The sequence below is a fragment of the Xenopus laevis genome, chromosome 4L (assembly GCF_017654675.1).
Source record: "Xenopus laevis strain J_2021 chromosome 4L, Xenopus_laevis_v10.1, whole genome shotgun sequence".
Lineage (NCBI taxonomy): Eukaryota > Metazoa > Chordata > Amphibia > Anura > Pipidae > Xenopus > Xenopus laevis.
Genome location: NC_054377.1, coordinates 25,786,719 through 25,814,131, shown reverse-complemented (window position 1 = coordinate 25,814,131; position 27,413 = coordinate 25,786,719). Strand labels below are relative to the sequence as shown.

Here is a 27,413-nt window from a genome sequence, read left to right as displayed (position 1 = left end):
TTAACAGAGATCATTTTTTGGCACCAGTAATGTTTAGTCAGATTGCAACTACTAATAATTGAACAGCTTGAACAGTTATATACTACCCAGCATTTAAAAAGGAAAAGATACCCAGTTACAAGCATGCTCATGATCAATCAAAAGCCCCACATACTCTTTAAAGGGCTCTGCAACACCTGAAAATACACTGTATTAATTAGGGATGCACCAAATCCACTATTTTGGATTCGGCCGAACCCCCGAATCCTTCCCGAAAGATTCGGCCTAATACCGAACTGAATCTGAATCCTAATTTGCATATGCAAATTAGGGGTGGGAAGGGGGAAAACGTTTTTTACTTCCTTGTTTTGTGACAAAAACTCAGGCATTTTCCCACCCCTAATTAGCATATGCAAATTAGGATTCGGATTTGGTTCGGCCGGGCAGAAGGATTCCTGGATTCGGTGCATCCCTAGTATTAATAGTATCATATTCTATATCAGAACTCACATTGATGCAGGCCGTGCGTGTCACTGTAGGCCACTCCTAGGAACACTTCTAAGGAAACTTCTATCCCTAATCTTATCACTTAGGCCAGTGTACTGAAGGCCCTGCCACCACAGTAATAACCTAACTGCAATCTTTGCAGTACAAAACAGTAAAATACAAAAGTAATGGTTCTATTGCGAAGGCTTAGGTACAGCGTTCTGGAGAGTACCATATGCAAGGGGGAATAAGAGGGAATAACATGAGGAGCTACTAGCCCACAACCAACCTTGAGCTTTCAAGGAGCTGTCAGAAAAATACATTAGTTAAAATCCATTCTTTTTTATTTACTACAAAATGGCTGAGAATTATAATTGCAGTGGAAGTGAAGTGGAAGGGGTCTGCCCTAAAGCATTGTGTGTCTCCTCAGAGTAGGTCCTGACATTTCAGGTATGCCGAGACCCAAACAATACTACAGCAACCCCTTGTTGGGTTCATTTTCCAAAATTTCTAAAAAGGACACTGTCGAGATGTGATGAATGCTATTTTGTGGTATTTTTTCTAATTTTTTTTAAATGCACTGTGTATATCAGGGGTCCCCAACCCCCGGGCCGTGGGCTGTGCTGAACTGGGGCCCTTCTGGTCCCAGCTGCAGTCTATAATAGCTGCAAAAACAGGCCCAAATTACCTGCAATCCCTGACTCCCCATTGCCATGACAACAGCTGTGCAAAGCCCAATAAACTTTCTACTGATTGTGATAAGGACCAAAATACAGTTTGGACAGTTTTTTTGGTAAGACTGAAATGTACCCAGGCATCTACAACTCCCCCCCCCCAGTTCTTGAAACTGGTCCGTGGTGCAAAAAAGGTTGGAGACCCCTGGTCTATATTACATACAGCAACTACATAATATTATAATAAAAATAATATAAAAATATGTCAATGGTTATTGGGTCCTTCAGCTTTCAGTTTAGTTATGCGATATATATAATTTTGTAGACAGGCCCCAGAAGGAAGAACAAATCCTGCTAGGGGTAGAACAGGCAAAGTGTTCAAAAACAGGATGTCTGCTCATCCTAAGCCCCTCTTCCATTTTTGCTGCTACTGCAGGAAATCCAGCACTGATTTTCTTCCTTGTGGTGCTACAGGAGTCCTGTGTGTATGCTACAGGGGAGAGCAGCTACACTATAATTTGGCGTGCCTCCACCCAGGCTCAGGACAGACTGGGCTGAAACCCCTCCCTGGGAACATCCCTGATCTGTGATCACACACACAGTGGAAAGGTTGATGCAGTGTCAGACTGGCCCACAGGGATAGCAGGAAAACTCCTGGTGGGCCCAGGTGTCAGTGGGCCCTCATGCTGCTAAACTTTTGGACTATTTCATGGTCATTCCCTATTTCTATGAGAACAAAGTGGCTACATAGGTGGAACAATAGATTGTAGTATGTAAAGAAAAGAGACTAGGAGAACAGAGGTTGAGCGAGGAGAGGAAGAATAATAGTACTGAGAGTGGGCCCCTGATCTATGGTTTTTTGGTGGGCCCCTGGTGTCCCAGTCCGACACTGGGTTGATGGGTAGGACACTGTACCTTTAAATAACTGTGATAAATACAGCCTGCCAGCCAGGAGCAACTGCACATAATATTTCAGATGGTTTTATCTCTGAGCTTCTGGGGGGGGGGGGATTCCCACTTATGAGGCAGTTTCTTCAGAGTCCTCAGAAGGACTCCCTCTGGCTTTCCATGCCCTGGGTAGGGATGCCAGTAAAAATTATGGTTGATTCCAATGTTATATGATAGGGGGAAAAAGATAAATATATAGGAAGGTTGGTATTTTTTACAGGAAAGGTAGCAACACTAGCCCTGAGAAGAGCATGATTTGTTCTTCAGAGCCCTGACAAGGACCCCTTTTGTTCCACACTCTAAATAGAGTGTGCTTTTCTGCCACTGGGGTTCCCTACTTACACTCACACATTTTCCCAGGGGATCTTGAAGTACCTTGCTTTCACTCTGCTGCTTCTCTCTCCCAGAACTTCCTGTGCAGGCCTTCCTTCTTCCTGTCAACTCAGGAGTGGGTGGGGATTCCTCCCCCTCCTTACATAGAGACAAATATACATAATTTCCCCTACACATATTACAGTCTGGTGCTGCTCTACACATGTGTAGTAAAGTCTGCATGTACACTGATCGTGGAAGAGAGAGGGCTTGCCCACCCCTTGCTAGGGTCCAAATTACCCTAGCAACCATGCATTGATTTTTAACAAGAGACTGGAATATGAATAGGAGAGGCCTGAATAGAAATATGAGTAATAAAAAGAAGCAATAACAATATATTTGTAGCCTTACAGAGTAGGGATGCACCGAATCCAGGATTCGGTTCGGGATTCAGCCTTTTTCAGCAGTATTCGGATTCGGCAAATCCGAATTTGCATATGCAAATTAGGGGCGGGGAGGGAAATCTCATGACTTTTTGCTGAATCTTTCACAAAGGATTCGGGAGTTTGGCCGAATCCAAAATAATGGAAATAATGGTTGCTGGGATGGTGCTGCTGAACTACAATTATCAACATCACAAGTGATACATTTTGAGTGGGCAACATAATGACTATAAATGCAAAACAATAATGCCTGAGAATTGTAAATGGCTATAAGGTGCTACTGAGATCTGTGACCAGCAAAAAGGTGTTGCAAAACTTTATCATCAGTGCCACAAACAATGCATGAATGAAGTAGGGAAGAGTTAAGGAGATTAACTCCTTAGGGCAGAGACACACGGGAAGATTCGGGGAGATTTAGTCGCCCGTCGACTAATCGCCTCTTTATCGGGTGACTAAAAAGCCTTCCCGCCAGCTAGAATCTAACTCGCTGGCGAGATGGCACTCGGAGCGCTTCGTTTTCCAAAGTTGCCTGACGAGATTAGTCGCCCGAAGAAGAAGCGATTTGTCGCCTCCCCGAATCTTCGCATATGTCTCTGCCCTTAGATATAGTTAGCTTGGGTTTAATTTCATTTATATAGATTTGTGAATTGTAATAAGATTTGGTAATGAATTTAATATATGTGTCATTTTGGTGAAATGATTTGAATAAAAAAATTATGATTTAGCGAGAATTAAATGTAAAACTGGTGTGTATGTGTCAGAAACACTACTATTGTTTATATAAATAAGCTGCTGTGTAGCAATGGGGGCAGCCATTCAAAGGAGAAAAGGCTCAAGTTACACCGCAGATAGCAGATAAGCTCTGTAGAACATAATGGTGTTATCTGTTATCCACTATTTAACCTGTGCCATATAGTCTTATTTCAATTTCCGCCATTGCTACACAACAGCGTGTTTATATGAACTATAGTAGTGTTTCTGAAGCAAACACATCAGTTTTACCAGTGCATGATATTTTCATTACTTTAAAACACTTTCTTTTTTTGGTGTAACTGTTTACCCACACATTATTATGCTTTGTGAGACAGGGCGGGAGGTACAGAAGCTCAGCTTCCGTGTCAGCAATGTGTCTTGTGAATACAGTTCCTCAGTGACATGTCCTCTCTGAACGAGTTAACTAATGCCTGTCACCAGGTCCGGCCCCTTGTTAAAAATCATACACAATATGTGGGTGGTGTCACATGACTTCTAGGAAAAGGCGGGCTTCTTGGTATAACACACATCCCTTTTTCAGACGTGCATGGTATCTTATTAGTGTTTTTCCTGATACTTTCCCAGAACACTGTGATTGGCTCTCCACTGAGAGCTGGGCGGGGCAAGCTTGGTATATAGAGACATGACCAGGGTCTAGTCACTGACAGAAAGGTTGGAGCGGACTTACTTCACTAAGGTAAAAGCATGAGTGGCTTTGTGCTTGGTCAGTTTATCAGGGGTCACATGGTTGGCATGTAGCTGAGATGTAAGCAGCTGTTGCTGCTATGTGGCTGTGGTGCATAGCAACAGAATATTTCATTGTATAGGTTGCCTTGCCTTACACAAATGCTGTGACATATCACGGAACTATGTGTTCTCTAGTTGCACTGGCTGCACCTTCTTTACATCCCAGCTCTTAAAGGGTAAATACACCCAAGAACATATTTACATAATGAAAGAAAAAAAACATGTTTTTGGATGGAAAATGCAGGCGGCTTTCAGTAACATTGCCATGGAGAGATGTGAGTCTTGCACATAATTTCGTTAAGAAGGGCTCAGGTAGCATGAGAAACTATGATAAACGTTTTGCGCTTTTGGCTTGAACGTCTGTAAAAGGTTTTAGTGCTAATTTCAGAAATCCAGTTTTGACAGCGACTATGTGCCACCTAGAGGCAGGACGGGGATTAATAGCCTAGCAGCAAAACCATGTAGGATATTCTTATTTTCTCATTAGCTTTGTCCTGTGGAATAGTAAAATAGAACCCTAAACTTGTTGATTACTGCATGAATCCGTGTGGGTGGCAAGACCATGGTTGGTTTTAAAGCTTTCAGTCACTAGATAATAGATTACTTGTGTAAATGATACCGTTTTATGTGTCTGTTGTTCATCAACCTAACATTTAAAGTTTCTAGAATATATATATATATATATATAATACACAAAAGCCATGAATATCTTGTAAATTATATCCTTATAAATGGTAGTAATAAATAAAAATAGTAGTGATGTCATCACTTATAAGCTGTGAGTTCTGATGTCATTTCTGTTACATGACTCACTAAAATGTGTGTATTATAATAAATAAAGTACCCCCAGTTGTAAAATATGAGGATATTAGAAGTTACCTCGGAGTTCCATGACCTGTATAATATGGTCATGAAACTCCTCGGTAACTTATAATATCCTTATATTTTACAAGAGGGGGTACTTTATTCACTATATATTTTTCTGTGTTGACGTTTTATATGATTTGTGTCTGTAGCCCTGGCACACAGGGGGCACCAGTGTAGCAGGCACATAAACACTAATGCTATCAGCCACTGTGCCGTATATGTGTTTCTTATCTATCCTACTACACATTGTGCCAAGAATTATGTCACTTTGGTAAACACTTCTATTGCTGAAAATACACCATATGACCAAGCACCGACATTTTTACTTATCTCCCTCTGCCCAAAAAATCTAAAAATAAAGGATCCATGATATTGTCATAAGTTAAGTAATAGAATCCAAACGCAATAAAATTGCGTAAGGGAATTGATACCACGAGGTGCTGGGATACTGCTGCCTTTATTCACCACCACAACATGTTTGAAGCTCAGGGCGGTTTTTTTTTTTTTCCAACCTTTTTATTTTTTAGAATCCAAATCCTGTGCCATAAAGCATGACAGGATTGCTGCACTTTGACAGTAAGGAAGGAGAGTCAGTCATGTGACAAGCAGGCAATGTACTTCTCCAGGCAAACTGGAAAAAAACAAGTGCTTTTATATGCACCATTGAATTTTGATGCTCCTGGCTGAGGTTTTCACATTGCCTTGTGGCAAAACCGGAACTGTTGTGTTATAATCCAGTCTGTGCAGATTTGCTAGGGAAGTTGTCCTAAGTTGTACTGTGGTATTTGCATTTAAAGTTGCTCAGTGTTTATGTAGGAAATGCTGACAATGCATGCTACTTGTTCCTGCCCATGGCTGTTGTCAGTATTGAGTATGTTGTGGCCTACAAATACTCTGTACTCTAATAGCCTGATCTACCAGGAGAATTTGACATTGTGGACAGTAGATCACAAAACCATTTCAAAACCATCCCTGCCCTTCCATTAACTGTCCTACTAGCTACTTCCTGCAGTTTGACTGTTTATAATCGCTTGAGGGATCAAATACCTCAACTAAAAAACATAACTTGCGTGTCTATAAAGGTTTTCATTCATCCGGATCATGATATACAGGTTTGGGATTCATTATCCGAAAACCCATTATCCGGAATGATTAGAATTACGGGATGCCCGTCTCCTATGAACTCTATTTTATCCAAATAATCCATCTTTTCCAAAATAGGTTCCTCTTTCTCTGTAATAATAAAACAGTACCATATACTTCATCCAAACTAAGCTATTCTTAATCATTATTGGAGGCAAAACCTATATGTTTAAATGACAAGTAGACTTATGAATATCCAAAATTACGGAAAGATCCGTTGTTGGATAACAAGTCCCATATCTGTACAGTATCTAGTACTAGGCAGTAGGGGGCATTTATTTTCACCCTTGTGATGCAAGTGATCCATCTGCTTTTTATGAATTCAGAGTAGCAGCAGTGGGGCAGACGCAGCTTCTCTATGTTGCATTCTGGAGGAATGTGGCTGGAAATGTAGCAAAGTGCAGAAAACATGGCAACTTGACCCCCAGGATCTAGTAGGCCCTTTATGTCAACAACTATCCCTAAAAAGAGGAGGTGGCTTGCAACACCACCTATCAGCAACATACAATGCCTCCTTCACATATTTACCCCAGTGGTTTCACAACATAAACATTTCCCACATGCACATCATGTAACTCCCAAAATTAGCATCTGCCTGAATGACATTCTTGGTACCATTGTGGCTGAATCATACTCACACACCTCAGTGACGCCTATCCACTTCTCAGATGCATATAAAGCAAAGCAATTTTAATATACAAAGGGCCTGTAAGGAAGTACCATAACATTTATTTATAGTACAAAGGACAACTAAGAATGCTTTTAAAGGAACAGTAACAATAGTGAAATGAGTATGTATGCTTATGACACCGTAAGGATTGCCGTTTTAGTTGTACGATAGCTGAGAAGCTCCAAACACCTCGCTACTGGTTATTGGGACATGCAATTCATTTAAAAAAATATTTATTTAATTTGTTCTTTGACTTACCTAGATCCAGAAGTTTGCAACAACCACATTGACCTAACAAGGCTTACGCTACCACAAGGACTATGCCAAGAATGGAAAGGTAAGATGAGTAAACAACTTGCCTATAAAACACTCAAAGTAGTAATTGCTCACGCACACCTGTCTGTGTAGATAATTCAAATTTCCTTGGTGCACAGTGATAGAGGTAACCGGCAACCTCAAATCTGATACTAAGAAAAGGCACACTGGCACACAAGCTGTGAATGCAGGTGAACACCTTGCAAAGTTTTATTACCGGAAGTGCAACGTTTCGGGGCAAGCTCTTTGACAAAGGGGCTTGCCCCGAAACGTTGCACTTCCGGTAATAAAACTTTGCAAGGTGTTCACCTGCATTCACAGCTTGTGTGCCAGTGTGCCTTTTCTTAGTATAAAACACTCACCCATCGCAGTATAAGCACTTGAATCCTAGGGAGGCAGCCACCATAAGTCACAGAAGGACATCGCTGGCCAGTTCTGCAGACCACCTTCATCTTTCTAGAGGAGACAAAATATCCCATCAGGCATGAAATTGAATGTTAAAAATGACTACTTAGAGCTAAACTACACGGGGTAGGATGAGGTCAGATCAATAGATCGTGTCCTACAAGTCAGATGTAGACACATGGGTCGAAATATAATGGGACAGAGAGAAAAATCTGAAGTGTAAATAACATGAAATATTTGCCATACGACACAACACACCTATCGGAAGGTAATGCCTCATGCTACATCTGCATCCGACAAGATAAAATCTGATGGTGTCTGACCGACATTTTCTTCTCATTGAAATACACTGATTGTCAAATGAAGATTCATGCAGGAACAAAACACACCATTCCACAAAATGTTTCGTGTAGTTTAGCCCTTATTGTAGGAGGACACGTGTTATTTGTGATTAAAGTATTATAAAATGAATTTGGCTGGCTTCATTTCGGGCGCATAAATCATACAATCCAATACTAAAGGTATAGCTGTGATATGATGATAAACTGAACCCCTTCCCTTGCTAGGAACCATTTCACTATTGACAGTCATGTTTCCAATGTGTCCCTATTTCTCTCCTCAAGGGACACACATTTTATTCTTTAAATGCCCTTAAAGGAGGCAATTGATAACAAATACTAATTTCCTTTGATTAAAATGTCAAATCAGTACTTTTAGGGCAGGGGCACTAGTCGCCTGGCGACTAATCGCCTCTTCTGCGGGGCGACAATCTCCCCAAACTGCCTTCCGCCTGCTTTAATGAGAAAATGCCAGCGCAATGGCACTAGCGGCACTTTGATTTCCTAAGTCGCCTCACGAGGAAACTTTGGGCGACTTTGGAAATCGAAGCGCTGCAAGTGCATTGGCGATTTTTCATTTTAGCATGGGGGAAGGCAGTTTGGAGAGATTGTCAACTAAATCACCCCGAATCTGCCAGTGTGCCCCTGCCCTAAAAGGACATCATACACCTCTTTTATAACATCTGCTCAGTGTATAGCGCTTGTGCTGAACACACTTTTGCATGTTGTTCTATTTAAGAAATGTCTGTTTTTGCTAATTCTGGCACTAGATAATAAAATAAACCGCTTTTATTATAGCAGTGTCACTTCCTGATTTTGGTGTGCAAAGTAGATGGTAAAACTGAGAAACCCTCTGAAAACAAACAAGTTGCAGATTAGGGCAGTGGCAAACAAGGAGAATGGACACCAACGGTGAATCTACCTTGTTCCACATTTTTCTGTGATTAAACCAGATCACTACATGGGGGGCAACTACCATGTTGGCTAAGGGATTTGTCACCCACAAGTAGCACAGATTTCCTATATCCAACAAATCTCCTTCTCTGCTATTACTCATTGAGAAGGTTGGGAAACCTGAGGGGACTGCGGAGTGGGTTCGATTCTGCCATTCAGGAATGTGTAGCCCAGCTCTGTCCATATAGTTCATTGTTCTCAAGAAATTATTTCTGCACAATTTTCCATGACTAAAGAAAACTCTGATACAAAAGCAGAACCCACAGACTGCCATTAGTATACAGAAATGCTCTTTTACATTACATTGCATTTTCTTTTACCTCAGGTTTCAGCATAAGGAGCTCTTTGGTCCATGGCTTCTCAGGCAGATTAACAGTAATCTATTTGAAGGCGTTTACTGGCTGAACAAGGAGAAGACATTATTCCGCATCCCTTGGAAACATCTAAACATAAAGACTAAAGAAGAAAAGGATTATGGGATATTTAAGGCAAGTGCTATCTTTGTACACTTATACACTCGAAATCTAGTTTCAAGTACAGATGTAAATGATAGGGGATAATGTACCCCTCTTGTAAAATATAAGGATATTTATCATCTAGCAGTTCCATGACCATAAGGCACAAGGCTGAAGGCCAAGTGGTTCTATACAGGCCATGGATCTTTGAGGTGAGTTCTAATACCCTCATATTGTACAACAGGAAGTAGCTTATTTTTTATAATACACAATTTTATAATTAAACACCAATTGTAACAGATGAAATCACTAAGCATCTTTTATAAGTATATAAGATATATTTTTATATCACTGGCTTTTTGTTGACTTTTTCTCTTCCTCCCACTGTTTTTTTTTTCATTTTTTTATTACTATTTTCAGGCCTGGGCAGTGGAGAGTGGCAAGTATAATGAACAGTGTGAGAATCCCACCTCTTGGAAAACGAACTTCCGCTGTGCTCTTAATAGTGTTATCTGCAATGACATGAAAATGTTTACTGAGGTAGAAGATTATTCAAGCAACCAACAAGATCCCCATAAGATATACAGGGTCAACATTGTGCCTGTTGTTCCGCTCAGGCCGGCCGCTTATTATACCGCATTCAGCACTCCTGACACTAACCTGGCAGGTATGACCCAGTCACGAGTCAGTTCTCTTTTCTAGTCATCATCGACCACAAGAAATCATCAACCCATGTCTTCTACTCTTTTTTTCCCCCCTATGATTTTAGGTAATTAATTATTTATTTGATTACCTGAACCAATAATTTGTTTTGTGCTGCAGACAGCTCCTTAATCCTTATGATAATTTTTCCTGGATTTAGAAGCTGTTTCCAGCATAATTTTTATATGCCAAACAGCATAGTTGATTTGTTTGCAGCACTTAACTAAATATAAGCAGGTTTAGGAAACGCAGTAATAAACAGTCTATATTTCAAAAATAATAAAATGTATTTGTGAAAAAAATATTAATCATCCACTAAAGCCTGAGTGTATATTTATTGATTTGAGTTTTTGAACTACCAGGTACCGGGAAGCCTTACTGACTGTAATTATTATTATTGCTTTATAACAGAACAAAATACACAGAACATGCCTGAAGAAAATGACGAGGAAACACTCCTTATAAGTCCCAATGACACAAATATTGAGCCATTTGATGTGAATAGGACAGATCTGGTAAGTGCCCGTGTGGAAGCTACTCGTGAAGCTGGTTGGGGTAAGTTGTTAGCAGGGCTGGTCAATGCATTATATAGTTACCAAACAGATCCAGACCATCGTTCTCAAATTCAAATTTGAGCAAAATCCTAAATAAATTTGAATCAGCTGAAAAATATTGTGGCTTTATATTATAACATAACTTTAAAGGAGAATAGAACTTCTTCAACAATTTCTGTGCTAAGCATTCGTCTAGCTGCAATCGGTGGAGAAGATGTCCGGTTAAAGTTCAGAATAGGCCCTGGCATTTTAGATAAAAAAAGGCTCAAACACCCCTCAACCCCCACAAGCACAATAAAAAGTGATTGATGGCATTTTACAGCAGTCCCTGTGGCATTTGCCGGAATCTACAGATTGCCAGTCTGAGTCTGACTAGAACAGAATGATGGCACAGGAAAAAGTATCCTGGACCCATGCATTTTTTTATTTTTTTGAAAAGAGGAGAGCCGACCCAGTGAAAGAAGTAAATTACTAGAATGTGTGGTCCCTAGCAATGTGGCACCTCCAAGTCAGGGGCGTAGTTATAGCCTAAGGGGCCTAGAGGCAAAAATCGCTGAGCATGCACAGGTCTATGTCTACACTGAAGACATCTGGGAAAGGTAGGCAAAATGGCCATATAGTGCTGTTTTAAAGGGTTCTTGGGCCAGTGCATTCTTGTTTAAAGGCTTGTGATGCCGCAGAGATCTGCTTCCCTCACCCTACAAGGCATTTACCTATCCAGGAGATAGTTGCCTGAAAATGCAGCAGTCTACTTGTGTTCAAGCATCCAGTCATTGCGGGACTCTATGTTTATGTCATGAGGCAGAAATCAACACATAACTTCAGGAAACACCATTTCATTCGGCAAGCTGACAAAGAGAAAAGCTATTTCAGTTTTATATGACCACAATTCTTTACATTTAGCGTGGTGGTGAGGCACAAATACATCTTTTTATTTTAAAGAAGGTGTCACAGGACTGAATCTCCATTAAAGGCATCACCATGACCTTGCATATGTTGTAACATAGAAGATCACTGTCGAAAAGCCCATCAAATTCAGCCCAGCTTTTAGTTTGATAAGAAGCAATTACTCTAATACGTTAGTACTTAAAGCTCCATTTTTCATATTTTAGGATTTACTTGAGGAGATACTGAGGAACACCAACATATGTTCTAATTCAGGTAATTTATATATTTTGTTTTTTGAGATTATTATCACTAAAATTATGAAGTCACCTCAGAGTTCCATGATCTGTGTAAATACAAGTTTTTGGACTTCTCTGTGACTTATAATAGCCTTATATTTTTACAATGGGGGTACATTATTCACTATATAATATGTACAGGGGGTCATTTGACTTTGGCTGTGCCGGTCACCTTGTCTGGGTTGTGTGTTGGCTCCAGCCTATTATCTGTGCTACTATTGCCAAGGACTCTGGTTCTGGTCATCTGTTTATGCCAAAATGTTATCAAATGGAATAAGCTGCAGAGTTCACATGTTGGCATTCAGTATGTTACATAATATAGTTCTAATATTGCCAGTGTTAGCGAGAATAAGGGAAAACACTTATCCTTACTGGCTTATTAGGGAAGTGCAGATTCTCTGTCACTTGGCAAATGCTCATCACTAGATGCTGATGAATCAAATTTTTTTTCTAAAGCAGTTTCCTGTTTTTGTACGTTAATCTGATTTGTGTTTTCACTTATGTCTCTGTGCTTCCTGTCTTTTCCCATATAATGACATACATGTAGCACTACTGTATATAGTGAATAAAGTACCCCCTACTGTAAAATATAAGGATATCATAAGTCACCGAGGAGTTCCATGACTATATTTATACAGGTCATGAAACTCAGAGGTTACTAATATCCTCATATTTTACAACAAGGGGTACTTTATTTATTATAATACACAAGTTTTAGTGAGTTATGTGAAAAAAATGACATCACGACTCACCATTTATAACTGATTACAGTTATAAACGGTGAGTACTCAATGTATTCGATGTACCTTAATTAATCTGTATCAAAAATGACAAAGTGTTTATATAATCCTAATGTCTCAATTGTACCCTAACCTTTTAGTTTGTAAACCCTATTGTACTCTGTAATCCTTGTCTGTTATCCACCATTTATTTCCTGTTTGCTATAACTGCAATAACGCACTGCGTATCTTGACAGCGCTATATAAATAAATGATGATGATGATGATGATGATGAGTAGAGATGTCATTTTTGTCACATGACTCACTAAAACCTATAATAAAAATACTCACCGTTTATAAGGATATCATTTACAAGAAATTCATGGCTTTTGTGTATTATATATAGATACTCTACATTGGGGCTGCAGAAAATGATTAGGTGTGGGGGTGAATTATGGTGCAGTGGGCTCTATGTGCCACATAGAAAACTTTTACTGGGTCCTGCTGGCTGACCTGCAATAAAAATTTAACCATGGGTATGCTGTGTGGCTCTCCCAGTTCTGCACTCTCTTTTCTACATGCAAAACTTCTTTTATTCTGTTTCTTTATATTTGTAAAGCACTGCCCAACTATGTCACATATAGTGGGATAATTGTATACTGGGTCATTTGCTTCAGTTATGATTGTGATGTCCTATAGAAAAGCTTGCCCACAGGCTTTCAAATGAAAAGACCTGTGTTAGCTTAAAGATATGGGGCAGGCAAGTCTCTGTTCTGGTTCAATTATTTTGCTATGGGTTATAAAAGGTTTACTTGCACTTACTATACCTAGTCCAAGTTAACAGGAAATGCAAAGCTTAAAATGTCTTTAAAACATTCCAAGTAATTTTAGAATAACTTTTCTAATAATCACAATTCCCAAGAGTAAGTGCTTCCCCAGCACAGTTCATTAAAAAGAACTGCAATGCAGTATAAAAATGCATAATTGTCACCAGTTCCCCCTTTGTTTTCTTATGGGAATCAACAGCAGACAGTTTTCATATTCTCTCCTAAAAACTACTTGTGCATGTTTTCTATGTTATTCGCAAAGACCTTTAAGGGTCTGGCCACACGGGCAGATTCAGGGAGATTAGTCGCCAGGCGAGAAATCTCCTCTTCTTTGCGGCGACTAATCTCCCCGATCTGCCTTCCCCTGCCTTCCGCTGGCTAAAATGTAAATCACCTGGGGGCAGGCATACGGAACGCTTCGTTTTCCAAAGTCGCCCGTAATTGCCTCACGAGGAAACTTCGGCGACTTCGGAAGGCAGGGGAAGGCAGATCGGGGAGATTAGTCACCGCGAATAAGTGGAGATTTGTCGCCTGGTGACTAATCTCCCCGAATCTGCCCGTGTGGCCAGACCCTAAAGGGGAGCAGTTTCACTCATTTTTAATTGTTATGTTTTTAAATGTGGCACCAACTGCAACTGCCTTGAACTAGGGACACACTATCAACAAGGATATCCAGGATGCCACTGTTTTCTTTAGGTCGTTTTGGTTAGCATGGCTGCTAAAGCATTTTAACTTTTTATTTATTTATTTTTTTCCAAGTTTTTATTTTTGCATTTCAAATGTTTAACAGTAGTGAAGACAGAAGGAAGATAGAGAGGGGTTGGGGGAAGAGATGAAGCAGTAAGTCACAAGGGCAATTGAGTCCTATTACAATAACACGTTCACAATTGGATTTACAGAAGCCTCTGGGAAGGACACCCGTGGGCCCAATACTGCTTTGAATTTTTGTCAAATGTCAGTTTCTGATTCGCGAGGGAGTTAACCAGATCTCTCAAGAGGGGGAGAGGTGGAGGAAGAGTTTATGATAGTGTTAGTGGTCTGCTATAGTTACGTCAATGTCTGTGGGGGGCCCGGACCACAGGGTCCGCTTCCTCTATAGCATTGAAATATCCCCTCCCTGCTGCTCTTCCTCTTTAAATTCTTGCACGCTCACCTTGCGCAAGCATGTGGTGGGGGAAGGGAGCTTGCGTTAGGAGTAGGGTTGGCTGCTGATATGTGTGCCAGGCCCCTCTAAAGGTTTTTTTTAAGGGGAAAATCCTTTTCGTTAGGGTGATGGCACACAGGGCACTTGGGAAATCTTTTCTCCCAAAGCACCTGAAATATATTTTTGCATTTGAATTAATGTAAATTGCTGTGGGCAAAAAAAGGAAGGTATTCATATTTTAAGGCAGTGTTATACAATTTCACCATTTATATGTTTTACCTGCAGTGATTTACATTAATTCTGCTGCAAAAGTTTTGTTTTGCCGCCTGTAGGACATGATCCTTAAACTTCTTTATAGTGACACATCCAATAAGTTTTGTCACTACAAGTTGATGTAATAGTGCAAATGAGTTGCATGTGTCTAATTACTATTTATATACATTTATATTTATTTAAATCTATTTCCTTTCTTTAAAGCAACACCTCTTACAACGTCAGACTCACAGAATGGGTTTCCACGAGAAAATGGACTTGAGAATGTTGACCATCAAATTACCAATGGCGTGTACACGGAACAAAGCAATATCTGGTCACCTACTAATGGTTATGTACCACATATACCAGCCCAGACATTTAACAATGCAGTTTATAACCAAGGTAAACAAAAATGGATTTAACATGTAGTAAATGCAGGTGCCATTGTTATGTTCTTCAAGGTTGTCATTTTTTATAATCTGGACAGGATACCTGGCATAGGTGTCTTTGAAACAGGAACTTTTTCATTTGAAGGATGACTGTGTGGACGGCCATTGTTTATATGCTAATTGAATACATTGTGGCCGAAATCTGCCCTGTTTGTTCACTGACAGGGTGATTCTGCACACTCAGAAAAGGCCCAAGTCTGAGTTCTTTTCACAACACAATGGGGCCGATTCATCAAGCTCGAGTGAAGGATTCGAAGTAAAAAAACTTCGAATTTTGAAGTGTTTTTTGGGCTACTTCGACCATCGAATGGGCTACTTCGACCTTCGACTACGACTTCGAATCGAAGGATTCGAACTAAAAATCGTTCGACTATTCGACCATTCGATAGTCGAAGTCCTGCCTCTTTAAAAAAAACTTCGACCCCCTACTTCGGCAGCTAAAAGCTACCGAAGTCAATGTTAGCCTATGGGGAAGGTCCCCATAGGCTTGCCTAAGTTTGATCGAAGGATATTCCTTCGATCGTTGGATTTAAATCCTTCGAATCGTTCGATTCGAAGGATTTAATCGTTCGATTGAAGGAATAATCCTTCGATCGTTCGTAGCATTTGCGCTAAATCCTTCGACTTCGATATTCGAAGTCGAAGGATTTTAGTTCCTAGTCGAATATCGAGGGTTAATTAACCCTCGATATTCGACCCTTGATGAATCGGCCCCAAAGTGTTCCATACCATAGCCCTTTTCTCTATGTGACACTGTTTAGTCAGGTGGGAGAAGGTATTTTGCTGCACACTTGAGTGTTGCTAAGCGATTTTATTTCCCCTAAGCAGTTTAAAGCAAGACTTTGTCTGTTACAGATTTTTCTGTGTCATTCTAGGAGTATATGTCACACAGCTTGACACATCAGGAAATGGCTACCACCAAGAGCAATCAGTGCTAGACCTTGTCCAGCAAGCTTCTCATGATGTCTATAAGGAAATCTGCACTCAACAACCAATAACTAATAGCTTTGTACCATCGATACACTCCTCAGCCCAAGAGCATATTCATCAAATATATCCACAAGGTAAGGCATTAGAGTTAGAAGCCAGTTACCATCTAGTGTGGGCAATAAATAATCATTATATTCCAGCCTATATAGACTTTTGAAAATACAGTACATATACAGGCTCCACTTTATTGTATTATTGACACTAGGATCCCTAAATTGGGAAGCTGCAAAAAGGACTAGAGACTATGGGGTATATTTATCAAAGAGTGAAGTTAGAGATCACCACAGTCCACTAGAGTGAAATTCTGCCACTTTCCATTCATTTCTATGCAGGCCCGGACTGGCAGTCTGTGGGTTCTGGCAAATGCCAGAGCGGTTGCTATATGAATCCATAGAAAGTCACTATTTAGTGGGCTGGTGTGGGGCTGTTTGGGCCTCTCTGTAATTGGAATGCTAGGGCCTATTTTGACTCCCAGTCCAGACCTGTCTCTATGGGATTTCTAAAGGCGTATTTATCAAAGGGTGAACTTTCACTTTCACCCATTGGTAAAAAAATCTCATAGAAATGAATGGAGAGTGGTGGGATTTCACTCTAGCGGACTGTGGTGATCTCTAACTTCACTCTTTGATAAATATAACCCTGTGTGTTAAAATAAATGTAAACTAATGGTATTTGGGGCAGGGGCAGGTTTGAACTGGGGATTCCTCGAGTTATTATATCACAGTTATTTAACACAGTTATTTACACAGTGTTTTAACAAATTGGCACATTCATCAAATGCTTTTCAAGTGTAAATTTGTCAGAACTGATTGGACTGCTTTGAGCAGGTGAATTCACTTATTTTCTGTGAAGTGTTTTAGTTCTTAAAGGGATAGCATAATGAATCTGCAAAAGAGACGTGACTAGGAACTAAAGAGGGTTATGTAATAAATAAAAGGCACTAAGGTTGTCCAGGAGCAGTAACCCATAGCAACCAATCAGCAGGTAAAATTTACTGGTCTTTAAAAGCAAACATCTTATTGATTGCTATGGGTTACTACTACTGAGCAAATGTGGTGCATTTTATTACATATGGGGGTAAAGCTTTTCACAAGAGGAACATTGATTATTTATCAGATGGACCCCTATAAAACACATGACAGTTTTCTGTTTAAGGGAACTATCATGAAAATGAACATTTTATATAAACTTCATAAGAAACTTAAATACAATCAATAAAAAATTCTGACCATATTCTGAAATAATCCAGTTACTCTTCACTATCCCCCTCTCAGCATCTGTCTCTCTTCGTGCAGGAGTTGGGAGTCTTGATTCTGAATGGCAGTTAAGTCTAATACAACCTTTTGAGATGGGGGGCTCATTTTGCCTAGAAGATGTATTAGAGCTCACTCTTTTAAAATGCCCAGAAATTCTGTCCATTTACAGGCAGGATCTGTGCCCAAGTCCGTTATTTTATTACATTTTGTTTGAGCTGGAGTCAGTTATTTGAGTGAGCTCTAATACATCTGCTAGGAAAAGATAAAAAAAAGATATATTGGATTTAACTGTCAATGAATATCCGACACCCAAATCCTGCATGAAGACAGAATAAAGAGAAACATATGGGATAGTGAAGATAAACTTAATTATTTTAGAAACAGTACAGAATGTTTAATTTATTATATTTAGAAAGAATATTATTTCATTATGATGAATCTTATGTTACATTTTCTTTCCCTTTAAGTAAGAGCATGAGTTTATTGTGGGTTCAGATTGATGTGTTTTGTTTCTTGGCCCCTAGTATAGACTGCTTTAGATGACCTGCTTAAACTCGAATTTTCTGTGTTTGTAGTTCTGTTAATGCCAGTTTCCTTGATCTCTCAACAGCATCAGAACACAATTTGTATGATGTTGTACAGAATGTACCACATGTCGAAGAAGTCTACAAACCAGCCACCAATAATGATATATATCGGGATCCTACTGAGCATGAGACACATGCAAGAGCTGTGGAGACAGCGCCCCCTGCTGTCCCTAACGCCTGTGCAGATCCTATGGCTAATCCAGAGCCCGCTCAGGCTGCTTCTACACAGACCCATTGTCATGGTAAGGTGATAAACATCATTCACTGATTTGAGAATGGAAGTGCTATTTGCTTGTGGCTGATCACTTATGGACAAAGCAAGCCTGATCTTTGGAAGAAATGATGCCACAGAATCTTTGATAGCTTTGCTTTAAAGTTTTTAAACAAGTCTGAATATGAACCGAATACCATTCCAGTTAGGAGGTCAGTTTATTACTGAGATATTATTGGGATACTCCCTATAGGCCAAATTTTGGAAATCTTCTAAATTGGCCAAAAATTCTGAATTGTTTGCTAGATGGGGTCTTCACTATGCTATCTATTGTTTTTAAACAGGTTTACTAATCCAAGGCAATGGCATAAAAAGTGGGTGTCCCTTGGGAGTATAGAAAATGGAAATAGGGTGCAATAATAGACATGTGCTTGGGTGCAGCTTAGGTTGTTCACTGAAAAGCAGAGTCCCATATTTCTTTTAGGGGTTCAAGGGTACACAAGCTCCCAGAACTTTGAGGGTCACAGTCTTTTTTTCTCTAATGCCAAATTGTCAGGGTGATAAGTGAGGGTGGCATAAAAAATCTAAGACTTCAAAGTCAAGAAAAGAGCAGAGTGTCACTATTATTCTTATTAAGACTCTCCTGATTTTATGGAGTTAAGGTAGTCCCTATGGACCCATCACAATTTACATATTTCTCCACCTTACTTGGGTTGCAGGGTAGAAGGAAGAATAGGGTACCAAGTACCATGTATTGTTCCTGTTGGGTAGCTCACAAAGAAGTGGTTCAAACATTAACACATAAATATTATTTCATTATACCATCTGCACAAAATAGACAAAATAGAGGTGGGTCCAGGGCATGGCACATGTAATAGGGCATAACGACCTTACTGATCAAATCACATATTAATAATATTAAGGAACAAATAACTGCTTTTTTACTGGCAGTTGTTCTCCAGCAGGATCTTAGAGTGCATGGCATACATAGCTACCACATAAACAGTACTTACGCCCAGGCATCGATTACCATCTTAACAGTAGTCCTTCACAAGTGTCCAGACTCGACACTAGACTTGACCAAGTGATTTAAAGGGAATACACACTATCCTAGAGCTTCTGGCATAATAATACACTACCCTCCCCCTGGAGCCAAAAACTTCTCTTCCCCTTTCCCTGCTTCCCTAAATGCCATTACTAAAGCAAGCTGTAACAGGTTTAATTCTAACACATCACCTTTTTCATGTAGTTCCTTCTCCCAGGCACTATCTTACTTAAAGAGATACTGACACCAGAAATTAAACTCTTTTTTTTTTACATCTATCATAATATTGCAACGTATAACTTTGCCTTAAAGTATTTGCACAATGCTTAAACATTACCTGTCTGATGCCCCATGTTCCTGTATGAGGGGCTGCCATATTTGCACAGCAGGAGTTTATCAACATGACCTATAGGTAACTTTTTATTATACTTTCATATTTTAAAAAGTAGTTTTTTAGTGTCAGTATCACTTTAAGCAATATTAGGGAAAATGGCTCTTGATAACTGACATGACATGGCTGTTTTGATATGCCATGCTATTTCCACTTAGTGAGTAATACCCTATTTCTAGGTAATGTTTATGCTGCTTCTTCAGTTAAATTCCAAGTGAAATATTTCCCAGGGCTTTTACCATATAGACCAGGCATCAGAAAAGATCTGCATGTTGTTTAGGGATGGTCACTGAGGTTACCTTTCAAATAAATTGTATTGTTGTAAGAGGAAACATAATTGTAAGAAAAGTGCAAATGAAAGTGAATACATCTTTCATTCTAGGGTGGGGGAATTGATCATACATATTAGTAGTGAGCACTGTTCTCGCATACATGGATTCCTCTCAGTAAGGATTGTTCTGTCACAGATTCTCCATGAAACGCCCAAAGTCTGCCTTATGGCAGCTCCTTGTTAAGTGTTAGCATTCCCTGCACAAAATAAGCTATGTCCTCATTACCGTCTAGTTTAAAGGAAAACTATACCCCCAAAATGAATACGTAAGCAACAGATAGTTTATATCAAATTGAATGACATATTAAAGAATCTTACCAAACTGGAATATATATTTACATAAATATTGCCCTTTTACATCTCTTGCCTTGAACCACCATTTCGTGACTCTATCTGTGCTGCCTCAGAGATCACCTGACCAGAAATACTACAACACTAACTATAACAGGAAGAAGTGAGGAAGCAAAAGGCAGAACTCTGTCTGTTAATTGGCTCATGTGACCTTACATGTGGTTTGTATGTGTGCACAGTGAATCTTACGATCTCAGGGGGCGGCCCTTATTTTTTAAAATGGCAATTTTCTATTTATGATTACCCAATGGCACATTCTACTAAAAAAGTACATTATTATGATAATGGTTCATTTACATGAAGCAGGGTTTTACACATGAGCTGTTTTACTCAGTATCTTTTAATAGAGACCTACATTGTTTGGGGGGTATAGTTTTCCTTTAAGGGGAAGTTCATCCTGTAATTTGCAGTCCCCAAATGTGGATTTGTTGGTACAGTACACATGATCTGGCTTTGCTTTGAGCTGCATGGTATGGATATTGTACTATTAGCCATTTGTACTACTTGTGCTTACTTACTTGTACTTCCTAGGGAACATTCCATTACTCACTTCATGGGAGGTTACAGTCTTCTATAAAGGGAAGCAAGTTCTCCAGAAAAGTGTGTCCACACCATTTGCCATAAACACAGGCGTCATAGACAGTCAGATGGGACCTGTAGACGTTGCTTGCCTTCCTTCAGCTGATGACTTGGTGGACCAGACTCAGATCCACCTAACCAAGACCATCTTGGACAATGTAGGAGGAGGTCTACTGCTTGAGGTCAATCCACAAGACTTTAAACTATATGCCAAAAGAGTAGGCAAATCCAGGGTCTATTGGTCGATGTCTGCAGACTGTGATACCAATGGAAATGAGGGAACATTGCTGCAAAGAGACATTCAGGCTGATATCTTTGATTTCAATAAATTCTGGGAAGGTAAGTTTAATGCAGTTGCCTTTGTAACCTGTGAAGATTAAAAACATTGTGCACTTGTTTCTTCTAAATTTTCAAGGGCTCATTTACGTTTGCAAGGCACAGTAGAAATTGTATAAAATTACACAACTTCACAAATCCAAATCCTATTCACAAAAGTAGCTTCATCTACCAGGGGTAGGCAACCCACGGCTCCAAAGCGTCATGCGGCTCTTCATCCTACTTACTGCGGCTCGGTCTTGCCTGTCAAGTTGTCTATACAGCAGTCGCACCTGCTGGCGGCTTCTTGAGTGTGCAACAACGTTAAGCTAACGGTTAGCTTACCGCGGTCGCACACTCAGGAAGCCACCAGCAGGTGCGAGGGCTGTATAGACATTCCAAGAGTGACCGGCAAGACCGAGCCTCAGCAAGACGATTCATCATGGTCCTTACCACGGTCACACACTCAAGACAAGAGAAAGAAGATCAGCATGGAGCTTCAGAAACAGAAGTCACATTAAACAGATGAGAACACTAGCATTTAATAGAGCTATTCAGGGTTTTATTTATTTCAAAGTAGGCCTACATATACACACTGCACTTCTGTTTGTTGTATTCTGTTGTTGTAACAGTTAAAATTAAAAAAGGTTAAAACTTTTAAAAGTTTATATGCTGGGTCATGTTTTGCGGCTCCAGACTATTTTTCTTTAGTGGAAGAGGGAGCAAAATGGTTCTTTTGATAGTAAAGGTTGCTGACCCCTGATCTATACACACTTCTCTGAATTGCTTCCACCTTGCTGTATTCAATGTAATGTGTATAGTACAGGGTACAGGATTGCAAGGGAGCACTAAGATAAACACCTGAATTGAGTCATTGCTTTTGCATGATGCACCAAGACATGCAAACAAAAAAAATCACACAGCAATTCCTATTTAACGTTCTACAACAAGTCGGACAAAGGCAAGCCTGATAAATTCATTGCTAATGGTTAATGCATTTAGGGCTAATCTCTCTCTCTCTCCTCCACACGAAAGTCTGCCTTGCTGGAGCTGCATACCTTGTGTAAATTTAAAATTTAAACGGTATCAGTATTTAGATTAACTGGCCCCTACATTGTTTACACCTCAAATTTAGACAGAAAACTCCTGCATTGTTCACACATTTAATCCCCCCTTGCATTGTTAACACTTGTAACACTATTGTTCACACCCCTAAAACCCTGTACTGTACACACCTCATAATCTGACTGAAAGTGCCCACATTGTTCACCAATTCACATCTCACATAAACTGCTGGAGGGGCACCAGAATTGTGTCACTGTATGTAGCACAATAAGAACTGTTCATTTTAGAGTGTTGTTCATTTTAGAGTGTTCCGGATACGTTTCCATGTCTCCTGCTGTATTCTGCTTGCCTTATGCTCCCTGTGTGTCATACTCTGCCTGCCCTATGCTCCCTGTGTGTCATACTCTGCCTGCCCTATACTACCTGTGTGTCATACTCTGCCTGCCCTATGCTCCCTGTGTGTCATACTCAACCTGCCCTATGCTTCCTGTGTGCCATACTCTCCCTGCCCCATGCTACCTGTCTGTGCCATATTCTGCCTGCCCTATGCTCCCTGTGTGTGCCATACTCTGCCTGCCCATGCTACCTGTGGAACGTGCGGACAGTAGAATTTATTCTGGGGGTTTGTTAGCATTTGGAAATTGTTGTTAGGGGCCTCTAAGGTGTCAAATCATGTGCTGGGGAGGAGGTTGCTGTGTTATCCACAGAGGAGGATGAGGCATATGGATTTAAGGGTATGCTTTGATATGCCTTACATTTTTCACGTATGAGTGATGAGTGATATCCCTGCAGTGAGCACCAACCATATGGTTTCTATGGTATGTTTACACCATTATTGTGGAATTTGTGTTAACATGGTTGTGGTTTAAAGTGGATGTGGTTTAAAAACAGGGAGTGGTCAACTGGCTTCCATTATCGGCCCTCCACCACGTAGGCCAGAAAAATTCCAGCCCTTAGTACCACAGAAGTTTCACAGCACTGAAATAGGTGTCATTTTACATACAGGGGAACCGTGCATGTGTTTCGTACTTTGCACTTGCCCCACTGTGAGCATCCACAGGTGCAGATCCTTGCACATTCCCAATGAATACAGCATTAAACAGCTCTGTCTCAAGTATAACTCTTTTTTTTATAGCGTAAGACACCCATTCTGCGATGGGCTTTCACTGTTGTTTCTATTGCAGATTTGGGAGCCTACAAGATGCATCAGAGGTCATCCCCAGATTATACCATATACATGTCCTTTGGTCAGAGCCTGACAAACCCTATAATGAGGAGGCTGGTATTGGTCAAGGTGAGTGTTAGTGAAATGCATATGTAATGAATGTATATTGTATATGAATGTATATTGGAATGTTACCTGGAATTCTATGTTCTGCATAGCAGGACTTAAAGCATGCGCAAGGGAATTCATAAGGCATTCCCAACACACAAAGGGAGCTGAGCCCCTAAAACCAAAAAGTCACAAAGAGGTCTCAATCCAACAGCCAGGCAGGAGTCATTTTTTAGTGGACCCTTGAAAGGGGTTTTTATAAAAACCACAATGGTATGCCAAGTGACTTTGTAATCTTCAGTTTTCATTAACATAATATCCCAGTGGAACACAGCATATGGTTCCTATAACATCCAGGGGCCATTTCACTTGATACCAGTACTTTCATCACACATTAAAGAACCAGTAACCTCAAAATACGTTAAATGAGTTGTTCACCTTTAACTCAATTTTTTAGTTTTTATGTAGAGACAGAATTTTTGAGTTATTTCATTTTTTTTATTCAGCAGCTCTGCAGTTTGCAATTTCAGCAATCTGGTTGCTAGGGGACACATTTCCTTTTGCAACCATGCACTGATTTGAATAAGAAATTGGGATAGGGGCTGAATAAAAATAATAAAAAGTATTCAATATCAATAACTATAGCCTTATAAAGCATTTGCTTTTTAGATGAGCAAAAAATTCAAAAACTTTAAAATAAAGAAGGTTGCTTAGAATTAGCCATTCTATAACATATTAAAAGTTAACGTGAAGGTGAACCACCCCTTTAGTACTTGAATACCCCCCAAAACTGCTATTATAATAACAGGCAACGCTTACACCTCCTTGGATTTTTTGAAAGCTTTCATTAGAATTTTACTAGAAAAATGCTCCTATGCAGAACCGAATGTAAAGTTAGCTTTGCACCAGAGGATCTTCTGCACCTAAGCTTTTAATCATACCTCCCGTTTTAAGAGGGACAGTCCCTCTTTCGACAGCTCAACTCACAGTCCCTCGTTTGTACTGGAAAGTCCCGTGGTGCAACTTTTTTGTTCCTCTATTTATTTAGAAAGTGTTGGGAGGTATGTTTTAATCACCATTTGCAGTTTAAATATATGACTCAGCATATTGGCCTCTGTATGGAGTCACAAGAATGGCTACCTAACTGATACCTGCCCAGGGTCTGGCCAGATATCTATCCATCAGGTTTGAAAATCTCATCAGCAGGCCACCGGTATAGCCATCTTCCAGTGGGTCTACATAGGCCTCCATTATTATCCTGGGGTCCAAATACTTGGATCAATTCAATCATGCAAGAATCCACTCGTTTGGCTGGTATATGGCTATGCTTAAAAATGTAATGACTTGAACTTTGAGCAAGACCTTTTATCTATAAGTTAGTCAGCAAACTGTTTATAGGGGTCATATAAAAGTAAGGCTTAGTGCTCATTCTGGGAGTACCGTACTTCTGTCCAGGGTCAGAAAACACAAGACTAAACTCTCCTTACTGCCTGCTGACTGTAAATAAAAAGCTAGTAATAAAAAAAATCCACCCAGCCCATTGCTGGATACCATAAAGTGCATGTGACGATTGCCAAAATAAGGGGGTCGGCTGAGGTCCAATGCCTAAGGACTAAAATACAGCCCTGGGTGTTAGAACTCAGTGGGAGCACTGAGCTTCAACATCCGTCCGAATCATTAATCCCTACAGATTTGGAAAGCATTATTTGTGATGGGGGGGAAAGAAGTTACTCTTTAAACTGATGGATGAGATATGTCTCAGCCTGAAGCTCCAGGCATCTGCACTAGGGCAGATAAGCGCCCGTGTTGGTGAGTCAGTCCATTCTTTATACTAAATATAGACACCAGGAGGCCGACTGAGCAAGCGTTTCTTAACAAACTGCACAACACAGTCTTAAAGCTGGCCATAGACACAATGATCCGATCATACGAATCAAGGATTCGTATGATTTTCGGACCATGTGTGAAGTGTCCCGACATTTTTCGTCCGACGGAGATCAGTTGTTTGGCCAATCAGACAGCTTAAAAAATTTCTGTCGGCTGCTGATAATTTCTTTGCATGTATTGTCGATCATACGATTTTCAGTGGGAGACTGTGACTGTCGGACATTACTTTCATACAATTGCTGTCAGGGGCAGAACATCGTCTGATCTGTTCTTTTCTACTTTATTTGATCTGAATGGTTAGTGGCAGGTCGGGAGATGGGGAAGTCCGGTCATTTGAGGATTCGAACGATCAGATCTTTGCATCTATGGCCAGCTTAAGACTGTTTAGCTAAATTGCAGATGGACTCAATAGCAGTGCAACCATCTGTTACAGATAAGGGTGACAAGATATTATTCCAGGAGTGGCCTCTTCTGGTGCCTGGTTGGTGAGTAAGTAAGGTGTGTCTAGCACATTAATGGTTAACCAGAAGAAAAACACAAAAAATGACACATGTATCAGTAATATCAGCTGCTCAGGAAGTATCTTATGAATATCAAGCAGCCCTAGTGCTGTCATTCTGCACAGTTGGACAGTTAAATAAAGTGCCATCGTCAGTAGTATATTATTGGTAAATATTCCCCCATGTTTTCAGAGATGTTAGCCTCCCAGTACCTCAATTTCTCTGGCCTGACCCAAGGCTGAGAAGGGGTTTGATGACTTCTCAAGGGGATGACCACTGTGGGAAATATTTCCCACCATCAAAGGACAGGGGAGCCCAACTGAACCCCAGTTGGCGTAGTGGGACATCATTACCCTACCCCAAAGTATAAAGTGATTTTTTTTTGTAGCCCAAACTCACTCGACCCATGAATTATAATGATTTTTTTTTTACTGCAACTTGTCATATAGAGAGTATTCTGCCCGGTCAGCGAAGTGTGTGTGTTTTGCCTGGATGATAATAAAAGAATCACAGCTTCCAAAAGGGTTAGACAGCTAAAGGTGATCATACACATAGAAATCCGCACGTTTGGCGATTTCGCCAAACGAGCGGATTTCTCCCCGATATGCCCAGTTTCAAGGTGGGCAATATCGAGCTGATGCGATTTTTGGGTCGGATCACAAGACCGCTTCAACGAACAGATACGGTCCATGATCTGACGGGATTTTTAGCCCTGCCCAATCGACATCTGCTCGTTTTTCAGCCAGTTATCGATCGGGGAAGCCCGTCGGAGGGCCCCACACACGGGCCAATAAGCTGCCGACTCAGTCTGTCGGCACCTTTTATCGGCCCGTCTATGGCCATCTTTAGAATATAAACTGCCTGCATTTTGGTAAGCATACTCCATTTATATTTCAGCAGTGGCTTAATTGCTTTTAAAGATTTCTGGGTAAGGGGAACATGGTAGAGGAAGGAGTAAAAAGAGGTCATTGCTAAGCTGGGGAATGTACATGATGGGGGCATTGACCAGGTGAATATGTAGTATAGGTATAGGATACGTTATTCAGAAACCTGCTATCCAGAAAACCCCAAATTACAGGAAGGCTGTCTCCCATAGACTCCATTTTAATAAAATAATTAAATTTAAAATAACTTTTTTAATTTTTAAATTTTTAAAAATGATTTCTTTTTTCTCTGTAATAATAAAATAATACCCTATACTTGCTCCAAGCTAAGATATAATTAATCTTTGCTGGAGGCAAAATAATTCTACTTTTTTTAATTCATGTTTTTAATGATTCCTTCGTAAACTTAAAATATGGAGATACA

The 27,413-nt window shown here is 40.1% G+C and overlaps 1 protein-coding gene across 1 annotated transcript in view; it reads left to right on the top strand.

Moving 5' to 3' along the window:
• The first annotated feature begins 4,212 nt into the window (after window positions 1-4,212).
• irf7.L (interferon regulatory factor 7 L homeolog) overlaps window positions 4,213-27,413 on the top strand; it is a 28,328-nt gene continuing 5,127 nt past the window's right edge. Inside the window, exons 1-11 of the mRNA XM_018257597.2 lie at window positions 4,213-4,292; window positions 7,285-7,359; window positions 9,360-9,522; window positions 9,910-10,156; window positions 10,603-10,706; window positions 11,858-11,906; window positions 15,098-15,277; window positions 16,200-16,388; window positions 18,181-18,399; window positions 21,018-21,404; window positions 23,630-23,739. Coding sequence (XP_018113086.1) covers window positions 7,343-7,359; window positions 9,360-9,522; window positions 9,910-10,156; window positions 10,603-10,706; window positions 11,858-11,906; window positions 15,098-15,277; window positions 16,200-16,388; window positions 18,181-18,399; window positions 21,018-21,404; window positions 23,630-23,739 — 1,665 coding nt within the window. The 5' untranslated portion in view covers window positions 4,213-4,292; window positions 7,285-7,342. The remainder of the gene's footprint in view (window positions 4,293-7,284; window positions 7,360-9,359; window positions 9,523-9,909; window positions 10,157-10,602; window positions 10,707-11,857; window positions 11,907-15,097; window positions 15,278-16,199; window positions 16,389-18,180; window positions 18,400-21,017; window positions 21,405-23,629; window positions 23,740-27,413) is intronic.